We start from the raw sequence: 26,821 nt of genomic DNA on the forward strand, positions 1-26,821 counted from the left end.
CTTTTAACTTGCCCCAAATCGCCAGATATTCTGTGCTCCTGACACATGCATTATATTCAATCACTGTATAAAAATAAAGTGGGACTTTTCATATTGTGCCCAACATCACAGAACTAAAAATAATAAAAAACTTTTTACTGTTTGGCATAAGAAAACATGAAGAAAGGCGTTCACTTTGCCAAGTACATATATAAGACTTTAGAAATAACTTTTAAATATATATTTTACATTTTGATATTAAATAACATGCTACTAGTTATTTCAATTTTATTTTGAAACATTATAAATAAATGGTTATGGAAACTTGTGTAAGAATACTAAAATGAGTCTTAAAAGTAAACTTCAGGTATCTAAAAAAATCAAGAAAAAATGATTAGAAGGCATTTTTAAGGTGTGAAATAAGAATGCTAACTCCGTTTAGCCATATGCCTAAATTTGTCCTTCCTGAGAGGGAAAAAAAAACCAAAACTCTTTGTTCGACACAGATTTTTCTGTATTATAATTAGAAATGCAGATGGGAAGTTTAAATTAGGCAATGGTTGACAGGAGGAAAGACATTTGCTTTAAAACTGTTGGGAGTGATTTCAAGTTCAAATCCTCTGAAATGAAACAAGGTCCATTTGTCACAGAATATAATACAATGGTACATGGTCTGGTTAGTTGGCTCAAGTGTGGTTACAACTAAAATGCATTTGTGAGACAAAAGGCAAATGAAGAGCGGAAACTGGTAAGGGATACTTAGAAAAAATAAATTTGTTTTACATTTCCAAAAGCTAACGTACTAAGGCTTTCCAAACCTCTCCACAAGCTCATCTAATACTTTTCTGTGATGGTTTTTACCTTAAAAAAGAAACATCTGCTATGTAATGAGATGGGATTCTTTTAGAATTTAAGATTATATATATGTACATACATCATACCTTCAAAACTGAGTGTCTTGAGACACGAGGGATAAATATATATGTGTATGTGTGTTTATATATATATATTTATATTTCTCTGAACTTTTCTTTCTAGCCAGGGACATACAACTGAGTATCCTATAAATGATGTTCAAAGTAATTAGAAATACTGGTGTAAATCCTTAAGATACATACAGCTTGATTTAAGTTTTCAAAATTTTAAATTTCATATGGTATATCTGGTATTTATTTTTACTGCAATTAAATATGAGTAATTATGGAATATGACTTTGTCCTGCTCTTCCCCAGCTGATTTGGGCCTATGATTTGCACTCATAAAATAATTAGCTAACAGTGTTTAATTTAAATGTTACTTTCAATTAGTTATGTGATATTAAATGAAGGCAATTAAATGAAGGCAATAATCTTAAACTCTCTCTAAGATGATGTTAATTTGTCCACATAGTGATGGGTAGTACCATCAAAATAAAGATACCAGTTTGGTCAAATGAAGCCTAAGCTAGTAAAAAGAACATTGTTAGTGAATAAAGTTACATATGTTCTACCTTCATTAATTGGAGAAGGAGTGTATTCAAATAATACATTTCTAGATTCTCTGTCTTCCATGATGGTGTTTACAGAGACTCTCAGGTCCTGATTTTGTTCAATCAGCAATAAGATAAAGCATACAGGAAGCAAACAGATATCGATCAGTAGCTTTGCTTTACAACACACCCTTTCGTACTGCTTGGACTCTAACTCCTGCTTTGTGACCTGACTGAGTCATTTCTGCTCTCTCAATTTCTGAATTACCTTCTCTTCTTCCTTCCTCCCTTCCTCTTCTCCTTCCAGTTCTGATACTTTATTCACTCATATATCATCAGAGTAGTAATTAATGAGTTTTATTTACTACACACATGAGCTTCTGAGTTATCCTGATAGTTTTATATATTTTTCTGAATCATATGCTAGTACTGCTCTCTATTAATTTGTACATTTAAAAAAAATCTATTAACCTTGTGCTATAAAGATGAATTTCATTCATAAACAGACATCAACTTCCTACCCCATAAACACTATTTTTTGTTCCTGCATGTATTTAAATATTTATCTTTAAAACCTCAAAAGTACTTAAATCTCTATTTTTAGTTACATCAACAATTAATCGTATCTCAATGTCTCCTCCTGTAAGATTAATATATTAATGTCTCTATACTTTCATCTCCAAACTTGTCACATTTACTACTCTTACTTTTATATTGACGAGATTTCTATTATTTATATTCTGTTGTACGACCATAATTAAATTATTTATATATAGATTTATTCTAAAAGTTGAAAACCAATAAACAGTACGTAGAACATTTTGACTATGTAACTATTGTTCACTCTAGAGCCAAACTGGATGTCAGAATTACATATGCTTCTGTCCAGTAAGATATATAACACATTCCTCTGAAAAATACTTTTCATATAGATTTTCCTTTCTTACTTATTGATCAAAATCAAGATACACTTTAGTCAGCTTTATATTTTGATTATGCTTTAGGTTTGGTTTTAGTTTTACTTTTCCAAACTGGAATTTCTGAACTCTTTTTCTTCTTCTTATGGAGTGAAGAAACATTTTCTGTCTTCATGATATTCCCAATATCTGTCAGCTTATTACTTGATCTACACTGATTTCATACTCTATTTTAAATTGAAGGTTTCATATTTGAACTAAAACTTTCTTATATGAATTTTGGGTTTTCCTAGTGTTTTTAGGAAACACTTGCTTTTGACATTTCTTTGCACCCTTCCAGATGCCTCTGTCTTTCTTGCTTCTAATTGGACCATTTGTGTTTTTTAGATGGCTATATAGCCACACTTCTATTTCCTCTATTCACTTCCCTTTTGAATCAGAGTCACTGTTTCTTGGATTCCATATCATCCTTTGTCTTGTTTTTCTCCTCATTTGGTTGAATAACATCTTAAAGTAACTCTCTAGGAATATATGCATGAGAGGTAAGCTTTGTGAGCTCACGCAATGGAGAGGTCTTGATTCTGTTTGCCCAGTTGATTGGTAGAATGACTAAGTTTAGTATTCTAGGTTGAAAATAATATTCTCTAAAACCTTTAAAGATATTTTCTCATCTTCTGCTACTCCTCTAAGTTGCAGATGTGAATTCTGATGCCAGCCTTATCCTCATCCTTTTGTAGAGATTATGCTTTTAATCACATTGTTTGTTCATTTATTTTTAATATTTGGAAGCTTTGGGGTTCCTTATGTTTCTTGTGATAATAATATAACATGTTAGGAATAATTTATTAGAATAAGATTAGAGAATGGCCAGTTTACATGTTATTAAGATAAGAAAACTACCTATACTGTGAAATTTCAGATGTACCTAAAGGTCTGCATGCTCTTCCACCTTTAAAAAATTTTCCAGTACTGACCTAACAATGGTACATAAAAATGCCCATAACTAAGTCATTTATTTGGAATAGGACACAAATATTTTTAAAAATTCCTGAGAATATCCCAATTAAAAAGGTTAGGTGAATTCATTAGCATTTCTTGAGTGCCTTAGCCTGTGCATTAAGCACTGGAGATACACAACTAAATAAAAACTATCTTTCCCAATGAGAAGCAACTAAGAATATTTGTATGCAATTAGTTTTTTATCCACCAGGGTTCTGAGAAACTAGTATAGAGTGGTCAATCAACATATGGACTTAAAATGAGGAAGGCAGACAAATGAACAATCTAGAGGCAGAAAAAGTTGGAGGGCTTGACTCAAGGTCCAGCTCTTTGAAGGAAGCATAAGGAAGAAACGTATGGTGGAAGCTAAGGGAACGAACATTGAAACCAGACTGCCTGGCTTCAGATTCCTCCTTAATGTGTGCATAGCCACAAAATGCTACTTAAACTTTCTAATAAAGCAATGGGTTTACAGATAATAAAACATTTCATACAACACCTGGTACATAGTAGCCACTTTATAAATGTTAGCCATTATCATCATCATCATCACTATTATTATTACTGGCACTTGGTAACTGTGCAACTTAACCAGGAGACTGAACCTCTGATCATCAATACTCTCATTGGGACAGTGGAATTAATAATGATTCCTATGTGACAAGATTTCAAATGAGCATACCATGTAGTATATAAATTTCTTTATAAATGTATGTTATATAGTACCTATGTGCCAGTGTAACTTCATCAGCAGTAAATTTTATAGCTCACATTTCAGAAATACTGTTAGAGTAGTACTGGGCTTGCTATTATGTTATCACTATTGATACCACACCATTAAGTGTGTAACAAAGATGTTCCTCCAAGGCAGGAAGTAACACCCACACTCAAGACCTTCACTTTGTTGAATAAAATGATCCAAACAATCAATTTAACCTCAAATGTGTTTCAACTTATAAAACACTGAGTCATTAACCTTAACAATGTCAGTGTGCTCTTACTACAAGCTCAACTAAATGAGGGTCCAGGGGAAGATTTAAGAGTACAACTCATGGAAAGCATTACCAAAGCCTGTTAGGGGGACTAGCCCTTGAGTGTACTGTGAAGGATTAAGTAACTTGAAACGGTGAGAAAGAAAGGTAGATATATGGAAAAGTCACCACAAGTGAGAAGGCCATCTATGTTTCTCAGAGTAGCAAATAGCTATTAGTAGGAGTTCTGCTTAAACATTTGAAGACCTGTGGGGTATTGGGGAAACTTCTAGACTCTGAGTCACTTTATCTGTCTCATACCTGTCACTTAATAGGAATATGACCTCTGTCTTAGTCTACGTGTCTAGAAAAAGGTTGAAATAATCCCTACCTAAATAGCACAGCTGAGGTAACTATATGAGACAAGGAAAATGGCCTTGAACTATATAGAAAACTAAACAAATCAAAGTACTGTTATAACTAACATTAAGAAAATGGAAATACTGGAACCAAATACCAGTTTTTATAATTTCACACACTACTTTTCATTTTAGGCTTTTAGGAATAAAGTAGCACTTTAAAAAAATATCTTAGACTATTTTATTTGGACCCAACTGTGGTGTTAGAGCTAAAAATCCTCACTAGGTCACAATCCTTTAATGTTGTATAATGATTAACAATTTTTTCACTCTACTTTATGCTATTTGCTATGCATGTATTTTATTCTTATAGGGTCACATAGGAGAGAGAGATAATTTAAGTCCATTTCTTTTGCAAGTTTTTGGTAATTTGTAAAATATTTAGTGTCAAAGCACATTAAAAATAATGACACTTAATAATTATCAGTAGATATTAGCTGTTTTACTATGCCCCTCACTACTTGGAATAATAGTTGGAAAATAGTTAATGCACATGTACACATATATGTACATACATACATATATTCAGATATATACACATGCACACAGAGAGAGAAAGAACAGAGTGCTTATGTTTTGTTTTTTTTTTCCCCACATTTTTATTGGAGTATAATTGCTGTACAATGTTGTGTTAGTTTCTGCTTTACAACAAAGTGAATCAGCTATATGTATACATATATTTTCATATCCCCTCCCTCTTGAGCCTCCCTCCCACCCTCCCTATCCCACTCCTCTAAGTCATCACAAAGTATCAAGTTGATCTCCCTGTGCAATGCAGCTGCTTCCCACTAGCTATCTATTTTACATTTGGTAGTATATATATGTCAATGCTACTTTCTCACTTCGTCCCAGCTTCCCCTTCCGCCCACGTCCTCAAGTCCATTCTCTACGTCTGCATCTTTATTCCTGCCCTGCCCCTAGGTTCAACAGTACCGTTTTTTTGGATTCCATATATATGCATTAGAATACGGCATTTGTTTTTCTCTTTCTGACTTCCTTCCCTCTGTATGACTGACCCTAGGTCCATCTACCTCACTACAAAAAACTCAATTTCGTTCCTTTTTGTGGCTGAGTAATATTCCGTTTTATATATGTGCCACATCTTTTTTAACCATTCATCTGTTGATGGACACCTAGGTTACTTCCATGTCCTGGCTATTGTAAACAGTGCTGCATTGAACACTGTGGTACATGACTCTTTTTGAATTATGGTTTTCTCAGGGTATATGCCCAGTAGTGGGATTGCTGGGTCGTATGGTAGTTCTATTTTTAGTGTTTTAAGGAACCTCCATACTGTTCTCCATAGTGGCTATATCAATTTACATTCCCACCAACAGAGCAAGAGGGTTCCCTTTTCTCCACACCCTCTCCAGCATTTATTGTTTGTAGACTTCTTGATTATGGCGATTCTGACTGGTGTGAGGTGATACCTCATTGTAGTTTGATTTGCATTTCTCTAATGATTAGTAACATTGAGCATCCTTTCATGTGTTTGTTGGCGATCTGTATATCTTCTTTGGAGAAATGTCTGTTTAGGTCTTCTGCCCAGTTTTGGATTGGGTTGTTTGTTTTTTTGATATTGAGCTGCATGAACTGCTTGTATATTTTGGAGATTAATCCTTTGTCAGTTGCTTCATTGGCAAATATTTTCTCCCATTCTGAGGGTTGTCTTTTGGTCTTGTTTATTGTTTCCTTTACTGTGAAAAAGCGTTTAAGTTTCATTAGGTCCCATTTGTTTATTTTTGTTTTTATTTCCATTACTCTAGGAGGTGAGTCAAAAAGGATCTTGCTGTGATTTATGTGACAGAGTGTTCTGCCTATATTTTCCTCTAAGAGTTTGATAGTGTCTGGCCTTACATTAGGTCTTTAATCCATTTTGAGTTTATTTTTGTGTGTGGTGTTAGGGAGTGTTCTAATTTCATTCTTTTACATGTAGCTATCCAGTTTTTCCAGCACCACTTACTGAAGAGGCTGTCTTTTCTCCATTGTATATTCTTGCCTCCTTTATCAAAGATAAGGTGACCATATGTGTGTGGGTTTATCTCTGGGCTTTCTATCCTGTTCCATTGATCTATATTTCTGTTTTTGTGCCAGTACTATACTGTCTTGTTTGCTGTAGTTTTGTAGTATAGTCTGAAGTCAGGGAGCCTGATTCCTCCAGCTCCATTTTTCCTTCTCAGGATTGCTTTGGGTATTCGGGGTCTTTTGTGTTTACATACAAATTGTGCGATTTTTTGTTCTAGTTCTGTGAAAAATGCCATTGGTTGTTTGATAGGGATTGCACTGAATCTGTAGATTGCTTTGGGTAGTATAGTCATTTTCACAATGTTGATTCTTCCAATCCAAGAACATGGTATATCTCTCCATCTATTTGTATCATCTTTAATTTCTTTCATCAGTGTTTTTTTTTATAATTTTCTGCATACAGGTCTTTTGTCTCCCTAGGTAGGTTTATTCCTATGTATTTTATTCTTTTTGTTGTAGTGGTAAATGGGAGTGTTTCCTTAATTTCACTTTCAGATTTTTCATCATTAGTGTATAGGAATGCAAGAGATTTCTGTGCATTAATTTTATATCCTGCTACTTTACCAAATTCATTTATAAAGTGCTCATGTTCTTGAATAGTATGGCTCTTCAAGGAAGATATTATAAATTTCTGTTTATTATGTGATAATCAGAGCTAAAGTTTACTGAGCATTTATTATGTGCCAGGAAGTATGCAAAGCTCTCTCTCCATATATAAACATAGATATTGATATTCATTCAATATTCTCAACTGCAAGTGATTTTTCCCTGCAGGGTGCATTTAGCAATATGTGGAGCTATTTTTGGTGGTCACAGTTGCGAAGAGGTTCACTATACTGTCATCTAGTAAACAGAGGTCAGCAATGTTGCTAAACATTCCTCAAAGCACAGGACAAAGAAGTGGCACAAAGTTTCATGGTGTTGTGGTTGAGAAACCCCGATATAATACTCAATGTCATCATGAGGCAGGTATCATTATAACACTCATTTTATAGATGAAAAGATTATAGCTCCAAAAAATTAACTTGCACGTGGTAACAAGCCAGTAAGAAACAAGGCTGGGTTTCAAATCCAGAGAGCCTGACTCCAAAAGCCACACTGTTATACATAAACTCATCTCCACTAACAGATCTTAACAGCATTCCATACTTTAGCTAGCATTAGAGATACATTCTTACAAGGCTGATTAGGTATGAGACTTAATGGAAAACCTCAACTTTTATGTCCATAGTAGGGTTTTTCCTCATAGATTAATGGAGTCAAAGTCCCAAACAAGAGGGAAAATGACTGAATTGTTGATAAGAAAACATTCACTCTATTCAAAGTTTAAGTATGTTGTACCCTTTGCCCTCATAGAAATGGGAAACTTGCTTTGAAAAGTGCTAATGTGAGCTGAAAGTTACCTTCAAGATGTTATGCATATTTCAAAAGAAATAAAAGTCATTATGCATTCTCTCTAAAGAGGATACAATCGCTAACTGTCAAAACCCTAAACTCTTCTACATATATTACATGTAAATGCCATCTTTTAAAAACCTCTTCCCATTTTTTTCTTCTAAATTAGCTTAGTGGTCCATGGTATTACAGTATCTTGGTCTGGCCTGTGAATAATGTGACAGACAATTTTTCCACTTCTTCTTGCCTGTAGTTAAGTCTGACTGAAGATATGGAAAACAAGTTTTACGACTTAGGTGGTAAAAATATATATCTGTAAGCTGTACTGAGCTAGCATAAAATATTGCATACTGAATTTATATCTGCCAATAAATAATTTTAAAAACTAGGGACATTTTATACTAATGTACACTAAAATATTTTCTGAAAACAAATTGATAATGTTAGTAATAATCTCAACATACCTGTCATGTTACTGGATAGCAAGTTTCTCAACATCAAAAAAGTATTCTACTTGTATGTGTTCAAAAGATAAATAGCAAATAAATAACATTCAAAACTGGGAAACACTAATTTTGAAGAGTAATTCTTTATGGTAAAGAAAACAGCAACATTCAAAATATGTCATCGCGACAATAATCTATTCCTGTCACTACAGTGGATAAGGACAGGCCTTCTGTAAGAGCCTATGATTGCAAACAACATGAAAATTCTCTCTAAAATAGTATAATTTAGCTTCGTTTAGTTTATAATGATCGTGATTAAATCTAAACTATTATAAGCAAGCCACCATCTGGAACCATAGCAAATCAAGATTCTATTTTCTATGATGACCAATCATGGAAAACTTATGCAGACTTCTACTTTGCAATATTGTATAGTAATGTGATTAGATAATCACGCAGACCAATGAACCCAGCTAACTGGAACATAAACAAATGTACAGTTTGTCACTTGGAAATACTTCTGTATTTTATCAGGGTCTCCTGACCCAAACTGCTAAAGTTATTTTAAAAGAATTGGAATGAAATTTGATATCAAGTGTTCTGAATCTACAGGAAAAGATATAAAAGGGGGAAATAGAAAGAATGGAAAAGAAGACATTTTACATGCAGTTCACAGGATCAAATGAACACTTTCAGGGATAAAAGAATAGCAACATAGTCAAGTGAGAATCTACAAATTAATTTCGTAAAAAAAAATCTTCTGCAGTACACATTAAGGTGACATATTACTGTTGGTTATGGGTTGGATTGTATCTCCTAAAAAGGTATTAAAGTCTTAACCCCCAGTATCTTTGAGTGTGGCCTTATTGGGAAATAGAGTCTTTGTAGATGAACAGGTTAAGATAGCTCATTAGGGTGAGCCCTAATCCAATATGATTGTGTCCTTATTAAAAGGGGAAATTTGGACACAAAGGCAGAGACAGGGAGAAACCCCTGTGAAGATTGGAATTATGCTGCCACAAGCCAAAGAAAGCCAAAGATTGCCAGCTAACCAGCAGAAACTAGGAGAGAAACAGGGACGGATTCTTCCTCATAGCCCCCAGAAGAAACTGACTCTGTCTACTGACAGCTTGATCTTGACTTCTAACAACCAGAAGAAACCCCAGAAGAAACAACCAGAACCGCTAGGCAATATGTTTTTGTTGTTTAAGCTACCCAGTTGGTGGTACTTTGTTATGGCAGCTCCAAGAAATGAATACACTGTTTCAGTAGAGATTAATTAATTTCATGGTTCTACTGATATATTCTATGTAAAAATGCAGTATGCAAAGACGTTTAGGACAAAATCTATAGCCTCAACTAGTATAATATACTATTAGGAGAAAAAGAGAATATGAGTAACTTCAAGACATTACCCTGTTAGATGTCATGAGAATGAAAAAAACAATAGCTGTGTTTCAGGGAAGGATTATGTTACTTACAGGGCCATTAGGCTTTATTCATTGGAAAATGTGGAAGGTTGTTATGTCAGGGAGAGGAACGGGAAGGAGGGGAGTAATCAAAGCAGCTTTTTAGGAGGTTAGTTTCTGAGCAGTTTGCAGGATGTACTCGTGGGAGGAAAGGCTCCAAATTAGGAGAACAAAGTCCAGATGTGGTGGAGTAATGAATGGCCTGAATTAGGCAGCAACTATTAGAGATTAAATGATACCAATGAGACACATAGTAAGAAAAAATGAACTGAACTCAGCAATAGAGTGACTGGCAAAAATAAGAAAAGAATTGATTGGAGTATGAAGAAGAAAATAGTCAACAATAATTTCAAGAATTAGAGCTCGGAGATAACCAACAAGGACCTACTATATAGCACAGAGAACTATACTGTATATTTTATAATAACCTATAAGAGAAAATAATCTGAAAAAGAACATATATATATATATATATATACATATATATATATATATATATATATATAGCTGAATCACTCTGTTGTTCAGCTGAAACTACCACATTGTAAATCAACTATATTTCAATAAATATATTGATTTTTTATTGAAATCAATATATTTCAATAAAAAATAAAAAGGACAGATCCAGTGGAAAGGAAGGGAGGAAGGAAGGAAGGGAGGAAGGGAGGGAGGGAGGGAGGGAGAGAGAGAGGGAGAGAGGGAGAGAGAGAGGGAGAGAGGGAGGGAGGGAGAGAGGGAGGAAGGGAGGGAGGGAGGGAGGAAAGAATTAGAGGAATTTAGATGGATGGGTTTATGACTATATGTCCTGGGTAGGTGGTATTTCCAGAAGTTTGGATTCTGGATTTAAAGGATGTTATTTATAGATGCCTTTATAAATGGATGGTTCCAGAAACTGACCCTAAATATTACTATGGAATAACTGTACTCCTGGTGCTGTCACTTTGACCTCCAGAAAGGCACAGGGGTTTGTAGACTTGTAAGACCTGCTCTCTGCTGAATTTTTTCTCTGATTTATCATCTGACAGGTATAGTTTCAGATTTTATTTTTCACCCATAGTACTCTTGAGATTTACTTTATCTATGGTGTGTGCCTCTGTATTTCATAAAGTGTCCAAGAGTCTATGGTAATGTTAAAAGTTTTTAAATATATATGTAAATTCTAAGAAAATAAAAATAATGAAAAATTTAAATGAATCACTCTGTTTGCTATGGCTCAGATATCCTTTCTATCTACAGAAATCACTTGGCACTGAGCCTTGGCTTCTTTTTATTGCCATTTATTTGTTTATGCTCATGCCTGGATGCTCTAAAGAGATATGAATCCCTTGAGCACCACGGATTGTATCACAGCTTTATCTGTTCTTAATGCATAGCAGAGTGTTCTGCACATAGTTTGTGCTCAATTAAACTAAATTGATGATGATGATTAATATTTTTAAGGAAGTGAAGGCTTAAATTCCTTTCCTGATACCATCATACATTTGTTCCTTTCCATTATTTCCTTTCTCTGAAATATTTTTCACAAACATAAACAAGTCTAACACATGTTTTCTAGGAAGCTACTAGGCCTACAAATATGGTATTTCTTTTAGCATCAGAATTATATCTTCTGTTTAAAATAAGCTAAAGCCCACTCCTCATTTTCAGAGAAATGCTTCATATTATATATGAAAAGAGAGACAAAATCCAATAATAAAACAGACAAAATAGAGACATCATGAATAGCATCGAGATTCAGAAAACTATACCTTCTTCCATCTCCCACACTAACCCTTTCCCACCCACCCATCCACCCATGATGAAGTGTCACTTTTCCTACGGCACTTCCTGAAAAATGACATCAGGGAATAATAGAGTGCAATGTGGTGCAGGTCTATTTTTCTGTTGCCTTACAGGTTAATCATAGTGTAGTAACAGCACCAGCTATTTTGAAGGGGTGGCGTGCCCACTAGACAGGGACATTAATCATGCTCTCAGCCTCTTAACAACCTGCACCCCCCTCCCCATCCCTAAGCACACACATATACTTTTGTTCAGTACTAAAAGCAAATACCTATAAGTTTAAAATTATGACCTTGGAATCATTAAACTCTGATTTATGTACATGTTTAACTCCATTTCTTTTCACTGTCCCCTCTCTCCCACCCTCTTAGCAACTACTATGACCTTGTTGAAGGAATTGGATATACTACTTCCTTGCAGTAGTTTGGAACAATATATTGGGACTTTCATAAGGCAATCTGATACCTGTCAACCTAGTTGTCACGCATTTTCTATTTTCTAGCTTCAACAATTCAGATGTTTTAAAGCTTCTTGAAGCTCAGCCTTCAAAAGGTGAGTACGTTGATTTGCAGAAAGATTCATGCCTTGGCAAACTTAAACACAGACTCCTTTAAAAATATCATCGTGGGACTGATTATTAAATTAATTACAAATTTATCAGGTCTTAGGGTAGATCCTGCAATTAACATCTGTGCCACATTATTTCTATTTTTGTATCAGAAAGGGGATTTAATTATCTTGATCTATGCCAACATATTCACTTCCAAACACACACTCTACATTGGATATCCTTACAAAATATTTTCATAACTTAGTAAATTAATATATGAATTATATTCATATATTATATATGAATAAGTTAATATAAGAGAAATCAATTAAAACAATGGGATACCAAATTTACCCAGCAGACTGTAAAGATTTCTTTCAATGCACACTATTAGCAAGAGTGAGATTAAAAAACATGCTAGGGCTTCCCTGGTGGTGCAGTGGTTGAGAGTCCGCCTGCCGATGCAGGGGACACGGGTTCGTGCCGCGGTCCGGGAAGATCCCACATGCCGCAGAGCGGCTGGGCCCGTGAGCCATGGCCGCTGGGCCTGCGCGTCGGAGCCTGTGCTCCGCAATGGCAGAGGCCACAACAGTGAGAGGCCCGTGTACCGCACAAAAAAAAAAAAAAAGAAACATGCTAGTGCTCTTCCATAAAGGTTTTAAAATGTATCACCATTCAGTAAGGTCTTTTCAATATGGGGTTTAAAATATTAATACTTTGACCCAAACTTTATGCCTGGAAATATATCCCAGAAGAACTAGAAAGAGAAACAAATATCAAGTTTAAAAATGTTCCACAAAATCGGCTGGGCCCGTGAGCCATGGCCGCTGAGCCTGCGCGTCCAGAGCCTGTGCTCCGCAACGGGAGAGGCCACAACAGTGAGAGGCCCACGTACCGCAAAAATAAATAAATAAATAAAAAATTTAAAAAATGTTCCACAAAAGATTACCTATAATAACAAAACAATGCGGGCAAACTTATCCAATAATAGGTGAATAGTTGCATTAATTATAGTACAATTATATTACAGATTATTAGGTTTTATGATCCTTTTTATGTATTACTGAATTTGGTTTGCTAATATTTGGTTGAGGATTTTTACATCTATATCCATCAGAGATATTGGCCTGTAATTTTCTTTTTTTGTAATGTCTTTGTCTGGTTTTGCCATGAGGGTAATGGTGGCCTCAGAGAATGAATTTGGGAGTGTTCCCTCCAATGGATTATTATTTTTTAAAACAATATGAGAAACTATATTGTTATCTTAAACAAATGAGAACAATACATACACAGTATGATCAACATTTGATTAAAGATAGGAAAGAAGAAATAAAAGATGGAGAGGAATTAAGGTTTGTAAGCACATAGTAACCATGATCAAAATATTAATTAAAAAAAGTTTCCATCTACAAATGTAATATTACCAATAACGATGTTTCAAGCAAAGAGTAGAATTATTTTGCTTTCTGGTATAATATTTTATTTATATTATGCTACATAGCAGGATTCTCTTTGCAAGATATAACCAAAAGAACTGTGGCTACTAAGAAAATATAAGAAAACTGAATTAATTCTGACTAAATTCTTAACCAACATTCTCTACTTTCTTTCCAGTTTTCTGACTTGTGTTTTAGTTCAGAATTTATATTTGTCTCACTAAGAATCAAACACAGAAATTCTAATGATCCTCTGTCAAAAAATATCCAAATATACTTTTGCTCAAAATACTGCTCAAAATATGTTGGTATGCATATACACACCATTTGGGGCTCATAACACACACACAGTTTTACAAACTTCTCACAGTAGTACATGGTCATAATCTTTAAAATGGAATAGATGGCAGAGAGTTAGCACTTGAAATTTGCTCAGTTTGTTCAAGGTTCTATCATGTATTCCTTTGTTCAGAAAATGTTCTTAAATTAACTCTTGCTTTAAAACATACCTCCCAGACACTGTCTCCTTAACTGAAGACTCTTCATTCTGACAACTTTTTACTTCTTTTTATGCCCTTTAAGCTTGAAAGTTTGGAACATATTTTCAACCATACCATGGAAATAATTTGCTGTAGTGGGTACCTCATAGCCTCAAGGTCACACCCATTGAATAGCGACACCTTTTAGAACCCAGGTTAGGCGAACACCTAGCTGATACTGCCAAAGATCCTATAACAACTGCTTCAATCTTAAGTTTTCTTAAGGACTCTTATTATTAGATTACAGACTGAAGGCATCTGAGCAGGTTTGTTCTAGAATACTTATCTGTCCTACACCAGGACTTTCTACAGTTTGGCATACCTAAAGTTTAGGATCTAGACTTTAGTCATTTTCATTTCCAAGGTCTTTAGACCTTAAATCAACACAGGCAGATGTGTCCACTCAGGGTCTATGACTTCCTTTCTAGATCAAATTCTAGCTACCCTGAGCTCTAGAATCTCAGAATTCCCTGCTCAGATGGCCCCAGATCTGCTTCCAGTGATTGGGCAGCCCTCTTCTTCAGGTCCATTACCTTCGGGGAAGACTGTGCTTCCAGTGCATGACCATAGGCCCAGGGAGTAAGTGAGGAACAGATGTTTATGGTGGCTACGGATTGTGCTTAAAAGTGTAGACCAAGGATCAAGGGTCAGGGGCTGGGGACCAATTCTTCCTCAGTCGTCACATTTTGCCACAGGATTCTCAGGAGTCTAAGAACATTAAATTCAAACCTTCCTTCCTCATAACTTTAAACATGTATTTGTCAGATCACAAGGAAAGAGCATTTTTATTTAAGAGTTTTTTTTAGTTTGAGTTATAACATTTAAGTATTTAGTGTTTAGCCATATGGTATAATGGCCTCTGTTTATACTACTGCCTCATAGTGTTAAGGGAAAACCAGGATATGGCTTCGCCTTTAAGCAAATTAAAGACATCAAGTCAATTGAAACAGACTAAATTTCAGAGTCAACTAAAAAATTAAAAATAAAGAAAATGGGGACGGGGACAAAAAGAGTGGAAGTAGAAGATTATATAGAAAAAGGCAAGGGATGAAAATAGAAGGAAAGGATATGAAGAGAAAGACCATATGTGTAGGAAAAGGTGGAAGAAGCCAGACTAAAAAGGAGAGAGAAGTTGAGAAAAGAGGTGAGAGAATGAATAGAACATACAGAACAGGAGTTTAGAAGAGAGGGAGGAGCTGTAGATAGAAGCAACCGGCCGGGTATAGGGAGAATTAAGTCTGTACTTCCTCTTAACTCCTTCAGTCAAGTACCATATCCCACTAAGTTTCTATCTCCTTGTACTACAGAGGAATGGATTAAACCACCTAGGTTCAATGAAGAGTGTTGCTCTAAAAGTCAGTGAATCTACGAGTGCTTCTTTTCCATCAGTCCATCAGAGAGAGTCGGGCCAGGCACATCTCTGGACCCACCACACTTAAGGACCATACTCTCACCAAAGAGGCCTCTGATTTCACTGTGACCACTTTGATTATCCAAAGTCACCCCTGAACTGGTGGGAGTCTGAAAACCAGTGACTGTCAATGGAGCAACCATTCCTAACCTGGGCCGTATGGCCGCTACATGAAGATGTGCCCTGAATTTAACCTTAATGTTCTGCCATGATCCATGTCCTAATCTAATTTTATTGTTTCAAAGACAAGATCTCAGCAATATTAACACAAATTTTTTTAATTCAACTTTCATATATATACATACACGTATATATGTGTGTGTGTGTGTGTGTGTGTGTGTGTGTATCTGAGTCATACATTAGAAGTTATCTCTAAACATGGAGTATGTGTAAAATTTCTAATGTTCTGATAAGAATTACCAGTAAATAAAAATAAAGTGACAAGATACTAATTTAAAGAAAAACTGAAAACGACCATGTGCAGAAAGCTACTGTTTATTTTTCCTACTTTTGCCCAGTTATTAGTACTACAGAAACACTACACTATTTAGATTTAAAATGTTCTTCACTGATATGAGAAAATTGGGTCAGAATAACTTCAATGCTAAAGCTATTGACAAGAGACTGTAGCAATGAGAATACTGATAAATACTTTGTTCTCTTTAAGAATTCTTTCCATTCATTTACAATCACAGGGACAGAAGCATCATGAAAGGAGACTGAAGACAACTGAAAGCTCTCTTGAGACTAACATGAAAGCCAGCACTATCATGAGGAAGCAATAGCAAGCTGTATAAGCTAAGTGGCATTGGCTTCAATGCATGTTTTTATATTTTAACATTTATGAGACTTCAAGGCCACTGTTGTATCCTTCCTTGTAGTTTCTATAGAAACATTTGCTTATTTAAAAAACAAAACTGTAACCTTCTGTGTGAAACACTTTAAGCTGTGAAACAGATAGAGAAGACCTGCAATTCCAGATGCAAATAAAATAGTATGAAGAAGTTGTGGAGAGAACGGAGAAGGAAATTCATTCATGGCCATAGTCACCATCCACAGCTATGTGAGCTCTAGATAGGCCATTTCCTTCTGAAGTTTATAGTTAGAGCACATGGGTACCAATACTGCTCTTAACATTTTAATTATTCATTGAAAAAATTCATCTAATTAGTCTCGAAAATAGTTTTAGATGTCAAAATATTCTACTTAAAGAAATGTGGCATTATCATTGAAATTAGGAGAGACAAAATTGTCCACCCCCTCATCTTCCAAAATTACCTTGGAAATAAATTTAGGAAACAGGGGATGGAAAAATTACAACATATTAAAGCTACTGGCCTTCACATTAAATGGACAGTTAAAATATCATATTACAAAGGAAAAAACAGATGAGCAAAATCATTTTCAATTTTTATTTTTAAAATTTAGGAAACTAAATACTCAGGTTTAGAGTAGTTCGGTGTTATCAGATTTTTCCTCTAATGCTTTTTAATCCATTTACCTATATTTGTTTGAAATGTAACTTTGGATAGCTTAGAATCTAATTTTAGTCTCTGTTTTGTAAAAGAATATATAAACTACTATAAGTGAACATTAATATCAGTTTTGTCATTACATATAAATTATGGCTCATTTTAAATTCAGTTAAGAAATATTACCCACTTCCAGTTGTTACCTAACTTTGAGAGTCATCAAAGCTGAAATGTTTAGAACCTTTGCAAAGGAAACTATGAAAAATAGGAATTAAGTACCATAGCATTCCACTGCATTCTGAATGCAGTGGGAGATGGAAAGCATTTTAGAACTAATTCATTTTATCTCAAAAACCTTGAGAAATAGTGTAAGAATAGGGAAAAGAGCCCAGAAATCTGTTGCTAGGAGTGCCAGGTTTGAATCCTAATTCCATCACTTGACAGATGTGTGATGTTGGCCAAGTTACTTGACCACTTTATGCCTCAGTTTCATCTTTAATGAAAGTAGTAATACTGGTACCTTCCTTATAAGTGCTAGTTATAAGTACAAGGATTAAATTAAATGAATAAGTTTAAAGGATTTAGAACAAAACAATGTGTACCACAAATGTTACATGAGTATTTGTTAAACATGATTTTCCTTGATAATGATTACTTGATACTCTATTGACATCATTTTACTCTACATAAGAGCCCTCTTAGCCAATATGATTTGTCCCACTGATTGGAAGGTTAATATCTAGAAGCTGATTCAAATAAGTAACCAGTAAAACAAACCAAAACACTACACATGTAAAATATTACATGTTAATTGAAAACCTGTGCATGCACGTTTATTGGCCAATATTTTCATGTAAAGCCAAGGCCTTTTCTCTGAATACTGATCTGTTGAATAAAGTTCTATGATTTCTTTCTTGTCATATATTATCTACATTTCATGCTGCCTTTTATTTAAAGTAAATTATTAAAGATATTTTTGAAGTATGCTGAGTGCAGAATGTGTTTAGATGACTACAATTTTCCCCAACTTTGAGAGTTGCCTGGACCATTTCATATCAATTCTTTATTAGCAACTCACCTTTTAAAGTGTTATAGCTACAGGTTTCTAAGAAGTCATTTTTTTCATACTCATGATTCATAATTTTATGTAACAATTAAATTACCTAGTTACTAAAAACAAACACAAAGGGCATATATAGGTCTGAAAATAGAGCTGACTCCAGGCAAATGTACCATTGAAACAGAGAGAACTGAGAGTGCAAAAATTCAGGCAGGATCTCATTACAATGAGCTTCAAGCCTTAAGCATTAATCATTATGTTTTAAGGGAATGAAAATAGTCAATGAATCCCACAAATTGGTTAAGTGGAAGTCATTTAAGACAATGTCTACTCTACTGACTTATTTGGTTGTTTATATGTCTGAGTCCCAATCTAGACTGTGGCCACTGTAGGGAAAAGAGGGCATTTTTGGATTCATCTTTGTATTTCTAACAGAGTGCTGGATTACAACCAATGCTTAATAACTAACTGCTGGCTAAATTAATGAATGTGTTAGAATGAACCAATATCTGAATAAATCACATCTGGAATTGCCTTATATTCTTAACTTAAATTTTGCCAAATTTACAACTTGGTCTATCATTAAACCTAGTGCAAGTAGTGTTATTGAAATTATCAAAAACTTCATTATAAAACAAGTCCCCTCATAACAGGCATGATCACAAGATCATCCCTGAAAAGAGCGTTAGAGTTAAAATACAGTGCGTATGCTATATATTTTGATCCAATCACTGTAGGCATTCAGAATAAATATTCTTATTTAGAAGTCCAAGCAAGGATAATTGCTAGAGGGATCTGTCCTCCTTCCAGCCATTTCAAAATATGAGGCAATTTGAAATATGATCTTTGAATTATCCAACTGAGTCTTAAGAGTGTCTCCATTCTTTGTCTTTTCAATATTTGTCTCATATTTCAATTTCTTGTGTTTACTCCTCAGGCTCTTGGAAGCATACTGCAACTTTAGCAGCACTCCCTCTGTGACAGGCATTTCATATACTGTACAATCAAAGCTTTTCAAGTCTGCTCTATAACGGTTGATTTGTTGATTGGGGTTTAACCTTCCCTTCCAAAAGAAGGATTCCAAGGAACAGAATCCTTTGTAGGGTCACAGTTTATGAGAGTGTTATATTCCCTACTTCATGCTGTTTGCCAGGTGAATGAGATGGTAATACTCAAAGATGACCAAAAAAGGTAAACACAGGTTATATAGAATCACAGTTCAAAATCCTTGTAACAGGGACTTCCCTGGTGGCCCAGTGGTTAAGAATTCGCCTGCCAATGCAGGGGACACGGGTTCAAGCCCTGGTCCAGGAAGATCCCACATGCCGCGGAGCACCTAAGCCCGTGCGCCACAACTACTGAGCCTGCACTCTAGAGCCCGCGAGCCACAACTACTGAAGCCCGTGTGCCTGGAGCCCATGCGCCACAACAAGAGAAGCCACTGCAGTGAGAAGCCCGTGCATCGCAGTGAAGGGTGGCCCCCACTCACCACAACTAGAGAAAGCCCAAACGTGGCAAGGAAGACCCAACGCATCCAAAAATAAACAAATAAAATAAATAAATTAAAACAAAAATCCTTGTAACGGCAAAGTTAAACAGCTAGTCAGATATTATAAAGGATAAAGCACAGTAATCCCTCAGTATACGTGGACACCCCCATGGATACCAAAATTCATGGATGTTCAAGTCCCTTACATAAAATGACGTAGTAGAGTTTGGCCCTCCATACCTGCAGGTTCTGCATGTGGATACGGAGGGGCCTACTGTAGAACAGTTTAACCAAGGCCATTTCCCCAAATCAGTATTTCTTCAAATGTGGTCCAGAGACCTGCAAGTGTCCCTGAGACCAAATCTATTTTCATAATAATAGTAATATTACATGGCTTTTTCACTCTCATTTTCTACATTCATAAGTGTATAGGGTACAGAAAGTCCATTAATAGGGTTTCAGATTCCATACTGGACCTTTAGGAAACTAATACTTGCCATTTCAGTATAGTATCAAAGAAGAATGTCTGTCATTATATGAATAGACTGTTAGACCATATTTCATTCATATATTTCCACCAAAACAACATGTTACAACAGATTAAATGCAGAAACAGATACGAGAACCCAGCTACCAAGTATTAAGTCACATTAAAGAGACTGGCAAAATGTAAAACAGTGCACTCTTCTCATTTATGTTTTCTTGTCTTGGGAAATGTAACTATATTTTATAAAAATAAGTTATTTATATTAATTTATAACAAGTATATTACTGATCTTTTTAAAGAATTAATAAATACTATATATATTTCTTCAGTTTCAACTTCTAATATGGTAAATATTTGCACATATTACTCACATAAACAAAAAGCTCTTTTCTTTGGAGTGCTCAGTACTCGAAGAGTGCAAATGGGTTTTTAGAACAAAATGTTTGAAAACCTTTACTCTAAATGAAGCAGGTCTGATCTGAAAATAACCAAACCATATATTTTGTTCTGACATTTTCCTTTTCCTAAAATAACTTACAAAGAAAAGGAATGAGCTAGAGAGAACACTGAAGACCCCCTCTCCACCCCGTTTCCAGCTGGCACATCTTGAAGTAGAAGAGGTAAAATCTCATTTCTAAGTGACATTAATTAGTTGCATAGCTATCAGTATAAGACAAATTCTATCATATACTACAAAACATCAGTACAGCCTATGTATAGTTACACAAACTACTTGGTCTCAAGTCAAGAGATATTAATTGACTTTTGAATTCTTATTATCTGTTAACATAACAATGACAGTGACTAATTTCCCAACAGAAAATGTAATGACAGAATGACCTCTAATTTAAGTAAGATAAGTTTTTCTTCAACTTAGTAGAATAAAACAAAGAATCAACATGTAAACTATGAGTTACTTTGCTCCAAAATGTATTTATGTGTATTGCACAAATTATCATTTTTATCCCATAAAATTACCTTAAAGTTCACACACACACTCTCATGCTGCTGTCTATCAGTTTAAGAATCAGATTGATATCAAACTCATCTAACTTAAAAAGAATTAATAAGAGTTTCAAAATACCTAGGCTACTTGGTTTTCGTTTTCTGGATTACCAAAGGACATTAAAACAATTATGCAAAGACCCCTGCTATATAAAAGCTATCATACCCTTTTATCTCATTATCATTTAAATGTTAAATGCTCCATTATAGAGGTAAATTGGGTTTAAAAAGGAATTTTTAAAGCAGAAGAGCAAAAAATATAAGGTTAAACAGAGTGAAGAATCAGAGCTTCAAACTGTAATATAAAGTTTACTAGGGCAAGGATTGATCTTTTGGTATACTAAGAAAGCCTGACCCTCTGACATGCCCTATATAGAGTAAATATACTGATCTGGAACAAAAGTTATGTGAAACAGCTGTTAAGTGACAGAAGAAATGTGCATTGGACCACCAGCTTGTCATAAATATTGCACTCTTAATCAGAAAGCATCTGTCTTTTCATTTCCTTTTCAGCAATCTCTGCATTGTATTTAATCTGTGCAGAATGCTTCTCCTAACAGGTGCAACAATGTTTACAAATTGAAAACCTTATTTAAATGAAGTTTACAACTAGAGACGTTTCAATTAACAAGGTGATATCTTATGAGAAGGAATAATTCTAACATTTGGCAAACCCATAGATTGCTTTCCATTTGTGAAATTTAATTATTGAAAAATTAGAGTATAGATGCCAAAAAAGCTAAAGATGAAAGGTGCCACAAGCAATCTATGCAATATACAGGCATCCAGAGAAACTACAGGGAGAAATTGCTGGTGGGAATGTGGATAGTATGAAATACTGGGAATAGATATTATAAAATGTCATATTTCATCAAATAATTTTAGAACTAATAATGTCCCATATGTCCATAAAAAGTGGTGTCTACGGCACTAATCTACTTTCCTACAAGTAATTTTTCTCTTATTATCATTATTTTTGAAATTGAGTGTAAAATACTTATAATCAATCTTGCTGGATTAAAAAAACTGTCAGAAATTCTAAGGCTTGCATTATAATCATCTAAATAAATTTTGAATGGATAGTTTCTTCAAAAATATGAGTATAAATTAGCACACTTAGAGTGCATATACAATTTTTAAAGTGAAAGAAAGGACTCCAAAATTATCAACTTTAACTTTTTTACTCAAAATTAGTGCAAAGATAATGAACTCACTTCCTACAGGGGCCAAACAGGTAATAGAGGTGATACAAGTCTGGTGAAACATGTGGTCCTTTAGGTTGATCAATCATTCATTTCCCAATTTTTGATAGAAAGAGATATTGAAGAAATATTCTTTAACATTGTAATCATAATGCACAATTTAGCCAATTGTTTCCATGGAAAAAAAGGAATCCATTTCTCCCAAAAATTCAAGTTTTCAATAAAGCGCAGAACAAACAAAAGGTATTTGTGGACTGGATCTGGCCCTGGGGCTTCCAATTTACAAACTTTAGTTTAATAGTTGAGAACATGGGCTTACTGTTAAAGAGATCGAAGGTCAACTTCTATCTTGGCCATTTATTAGCTTTATGACCTTGGATCAGCTACTTGATTTTAAGCTCCATTTCATCCTCAGAAAAAAAAAGTGTTAATAATAAAAGGTGACTCACAGGGATATCATAAATATTGAATGAGATGAGGTAATATAAAATATTTGCTAATATAAAAGTTTTAGCAAAGCAAGCACTCAATAAGTGGTAGATATTACATACTATACATATAGTATATTATGCAATACAAAAATATAACATATATTTTAAATTTAATTGCATGGGAAAAGCTCTAACTTCCTTACCAGCTTTTACTAATTGACATAGGATAAATACCCTTTATATCATGGGTAAAAACTTTCAATGTTTATAATTCCTCTTAATAACTGTATACAGATATCTATTATAGGTTAACGCAGAAAGCAAAGATCATTATCTGTTCTTTGGAGAACTTACCGTACAAAATTATCTCATCTCAAGCATTCATATTTTGTAAGGGACAAATCCATTAAAAAAATTTTCCACACTAAAGCAATATAAACAAGGTCATTAGTTATAAAGCATAGAAGATTCTCTTTTAATTGCTTTTTTGGAGACAAATACAGTAGAAAATGAAAATGATTTTGATGGGAGTTAGACATTCTGTGTGTAATTTGAAAGACTGATTAGCTTCTTCAGACTAAGCCAGCTCTAGCCAATAAACTTTAGCCTGAGGTGTTTCACATTATAATAGTACCTTCTGAGAAAATCACTGGGACCTGTTTCCAAATCTTCTCCCATTAACACCTCAGATCTTCCAGCTGATCCTCATCAAATCCCACCTCTTCAGCCTTAGAAGCTTGTTTTTCTTAACGATTCACAAGCTCCTCCCTCCCACTAATGTCTTCTTATTGAAAAAGTTTAGAAATTCTCCCTAATATGTAAATCATAATAATAATTGTGATGATACCTATAGTTACTGGAGGTCCTATTATATGCTTAAAGTTAGCCAAGCCCTTTACATGCATAACCTCATTTAATCCTTACCATGGCTCTCTAGATTCCATAAGTATACCAAGTTCCCCTCATCTATAAACCAATTCTGAAAGAAGTTAAATCATTTGTCTAGTACTTGAGTTCAGAGTCAAGTCTAGTGCCATACCTAAGGCTATACTACATTGCCTCTCTAAATTCTTGGCTTAAACTCAACCAAAATGAATAAAAGCTTTCATTCAATGTGTTAACATGACAGGAGCTGGATGGGCTGGGATGGGGTGGGGATGATAAAAAGATGTTAGAAGATATCAAGCAGGAAAATTAAAAGTGAGTTAATTTCTTAATACATCAGTTTCATTATATGTAGTAGTTTTGGTAAGAGGAAAGATACCTCTATACATGTACCCCGTTTTCAAACAGCAATAGCACATGAAAATTCAATTTTAAAAAATTGATAAATCACAGTGATTACTTTTGCATTACCCAAGAATTCATCTCATTACAATAGGAGTCACCAGAGTTTCTCCATCTGTGAATTTAAGTTGTTAGTGATCATTTGTGTCTACTGAGGGAGTAAGGGGTGAGGGTAGAGGGGTGCAGAGAAACCTAAAGGTCACTTTTGCTAAAAGCTATCAGACGTTAAGATATTGCATATCTGACGTTGATAAAAATATAATTTAAACACAACTTCCCAGGAACGTTTATAATTTGAAAAACAAAGAAGGTTTTAGTCTATTTTTCAGCCACTATTTTGTTAATGAAATAGTTACATCAAGAAGGCCACCCCAGAGGCTTTCAAATAGCTCCCAATAATGCATGCACAATTTGTAAAAGAAGGAAAAGTCTTTCAGCAGGTTTGGATCTACAGAGAAACAGTTTCCTGTGACATAACTCTGAGAAAGATTAAAAGGCTTAATGTCCAACAGAAGAATGAACATACTTAAGGTGAATCAGGTCTCTGTGATATTCTTTGGGAAAAAACTTCGTATCCTCACACACAAAAAAAGTAGCATCTTTTTAGGCAAGCAAACTATTGACAAACTTTGGGAAGCTAATCCACAAGACTCACATTAACATACAGCACATGAAATTCACTTTCCCTTGGGCAAGAAGAGGATAATCTATGGCACATGTCATCTGTTTCTGTGAATTCTGAAGATTACAATTACAGTTTGATGTTAATCCAACAACTGCACATTTCTTGCTGCGAAGCACACTGAAAATGTGAGTGACTGTATAAATCTTTTTAAATTGAATTCAACACTATTGAAAAGAGCTGATGTTTTCAAATATTCTTACAAAGCCTCTGAACAACAAGAATAACTTTCTAAATGAAGCAGCTTCTTATAGTTACCTATTGGGTAAGAAAGACAAAAAAGCCAGGATAAAATAAAATTCTGCATGTCTGCTATATATATTGTGTGTGTTTTGCATTTTTGGAAACACTCACCTCTAATGCTTTGATGTCCTCATAAGTAAACCTCACGGTGGGAACTCCAAGATGGTTGATGAAGTAATTGGCATCATCTTGCATCTGTACAGAACTGATATTTGTTTCTGGGCACTGACCTCTTCTGGAACAGTTGAAATTATTTTTCTGAAAAACATAATTTAAATTGTTAGCACACACTATGCTTCTTAGGTTATCCCTAAATGAATGCTACTCAAAACGTGGTTCACAGTTCAGCAGCATCAATGGCACCCAGGAGCTTATTCGAAACATGAAATGTAAATGCTTAGTCTCCACCCATGTCCTCCCAAATGGGAACCTTTGGGGATGGAGCCCAGAAATCTGTGTAGCAACATTCCTCTGCTGCGCTCATGCTCACTGAAGAGTGACTAGCACTGGACTAAATCAAGCTTTGCTTGTTATTGTTGCTTAAAAAGCATTTTTATCATAGCTATATTATCTGTAATGACTCGTTAAGAGAATGTTGAGTCCCTAAAAAAGGTTTAGTTTTGTCTTTTTTAAAGTTTTCCCACAAATTTAAAGGACAGTTTGGTAAGATATAATTCTATTCTAAAAATGTTTATTGGACAACCACAGAAAAAAATTTCTCAATTTCCTCGTCAAAGCATATCCCCACATGTGTTAAGAGTATATGCCAGGTGAAAGAGTAAGACGCGGAGATCACCTTCCTCCCCACGGATACACCAGAAATACATCTACACGTGGAACAACTCCTACAGAACACCTACTGAACGCTGGCAAAAGACCTCAGACCTCCCAAAAGGCAAGAAACCCCCCATGTACCTGGGGAGGGCAAAAGAAAAAAGAATAAACACAGACAAAAGGATAGGGATGGGACAAGGGAGCTGTGAAGGAGGAAAGGATTCCACACACTAGAAGCCCCTTCGCGGGCGGAGACTGCAGGTAGCAGAGGGGGAAAGCTTCAGAGCCGCGGAGGAGAGCACAGTAACAGGGGTGCGGGGGGCAAAGCGGGGAGATTCCCGCACAGAGGATCGGTGCCGACCGGCACTTACCAGCCCGAGAGGCTTGTCTGCTCCCCCGCCGGGGCGGGCGGGGCTGGGAGCTGAGGCTCGGGTTTCGGTCGGAGCGCAGGGAGAGGACTGGGGTTGGCGGCGTGAACACAGCCTGCAGGGGGTTAGTGCGCCACGGCTAGCCGGGAGGGAGTCCGGGGAAAAGCCTGGACCTGCCGAAGAGGCAAGAGACTTTTTCTTCCCTCTTTGTTTCCTGGTGCGCGAGGAGACGGGATTAAGAGCGCTGCTTAAAGGAGCTCCAGAGACGGGCGCGAGCCACGGCTAAAAGCGCGGACCCCAGAGACAGGCATGAGACGCTAAGGCTGCTGCTGCCGCCACCAAGAAGCCTGTGTGCGAGCACAGGTCACAATCCACACCCCCCTTCCGGGAAGCCTGTGCAGCCCACCACTGCCAGGGTCCCGGGATCCAGGGACAACTACCCCAGGAGAATGCACGGCGCGCCTCACGCTCTTGCAACGTCACGCCAGCCTCTGCCGCTGCAGGCCCGCCCCCCC

General features: G+C 35.6%; 1 protein-coding gene across 1 annotated transcript in view; it reads right to left on the reverse strand.

The window, feature by feature from the left end:
* Window positions 1–26,821, reverse strand: part of NAALADL2 (N-acetylated alpha-linked acidic dipeptidase like 2) — a 1,049,119-nt gene that overhangs the window by 240,234 nt on the left and 782,064 nt on the right. The window contains exon 10 of the mRNA XM_027111590.1: window positions 25,276–25,422. Coding sequence (XP_026967391.1) covers window positions 25,276–25,422 — 147 coding nt within the window. The remainder of the gene's footprint in view (window positions 1–25,275; window positions 25,423–26,821) is intronic.

This window comes from Aethalodelphis obliquidens, unplaced genomic scaffold, assembly GCF_003676395.1.
Source record: "Aethalodelphis obliquidens isolate GAN/ISIS:26980383/991018 unplaced genomic scaffold, ASM367639v1 scaffold1, whole genome shotgun sequence".
Taxonomy (NCBI): Eukaryota; Metazoa; Chordata; class Mammalia; order Artiodactyla; family Delphinidae; genus Aethalodelphis; species Aethalodelphis obliquidens.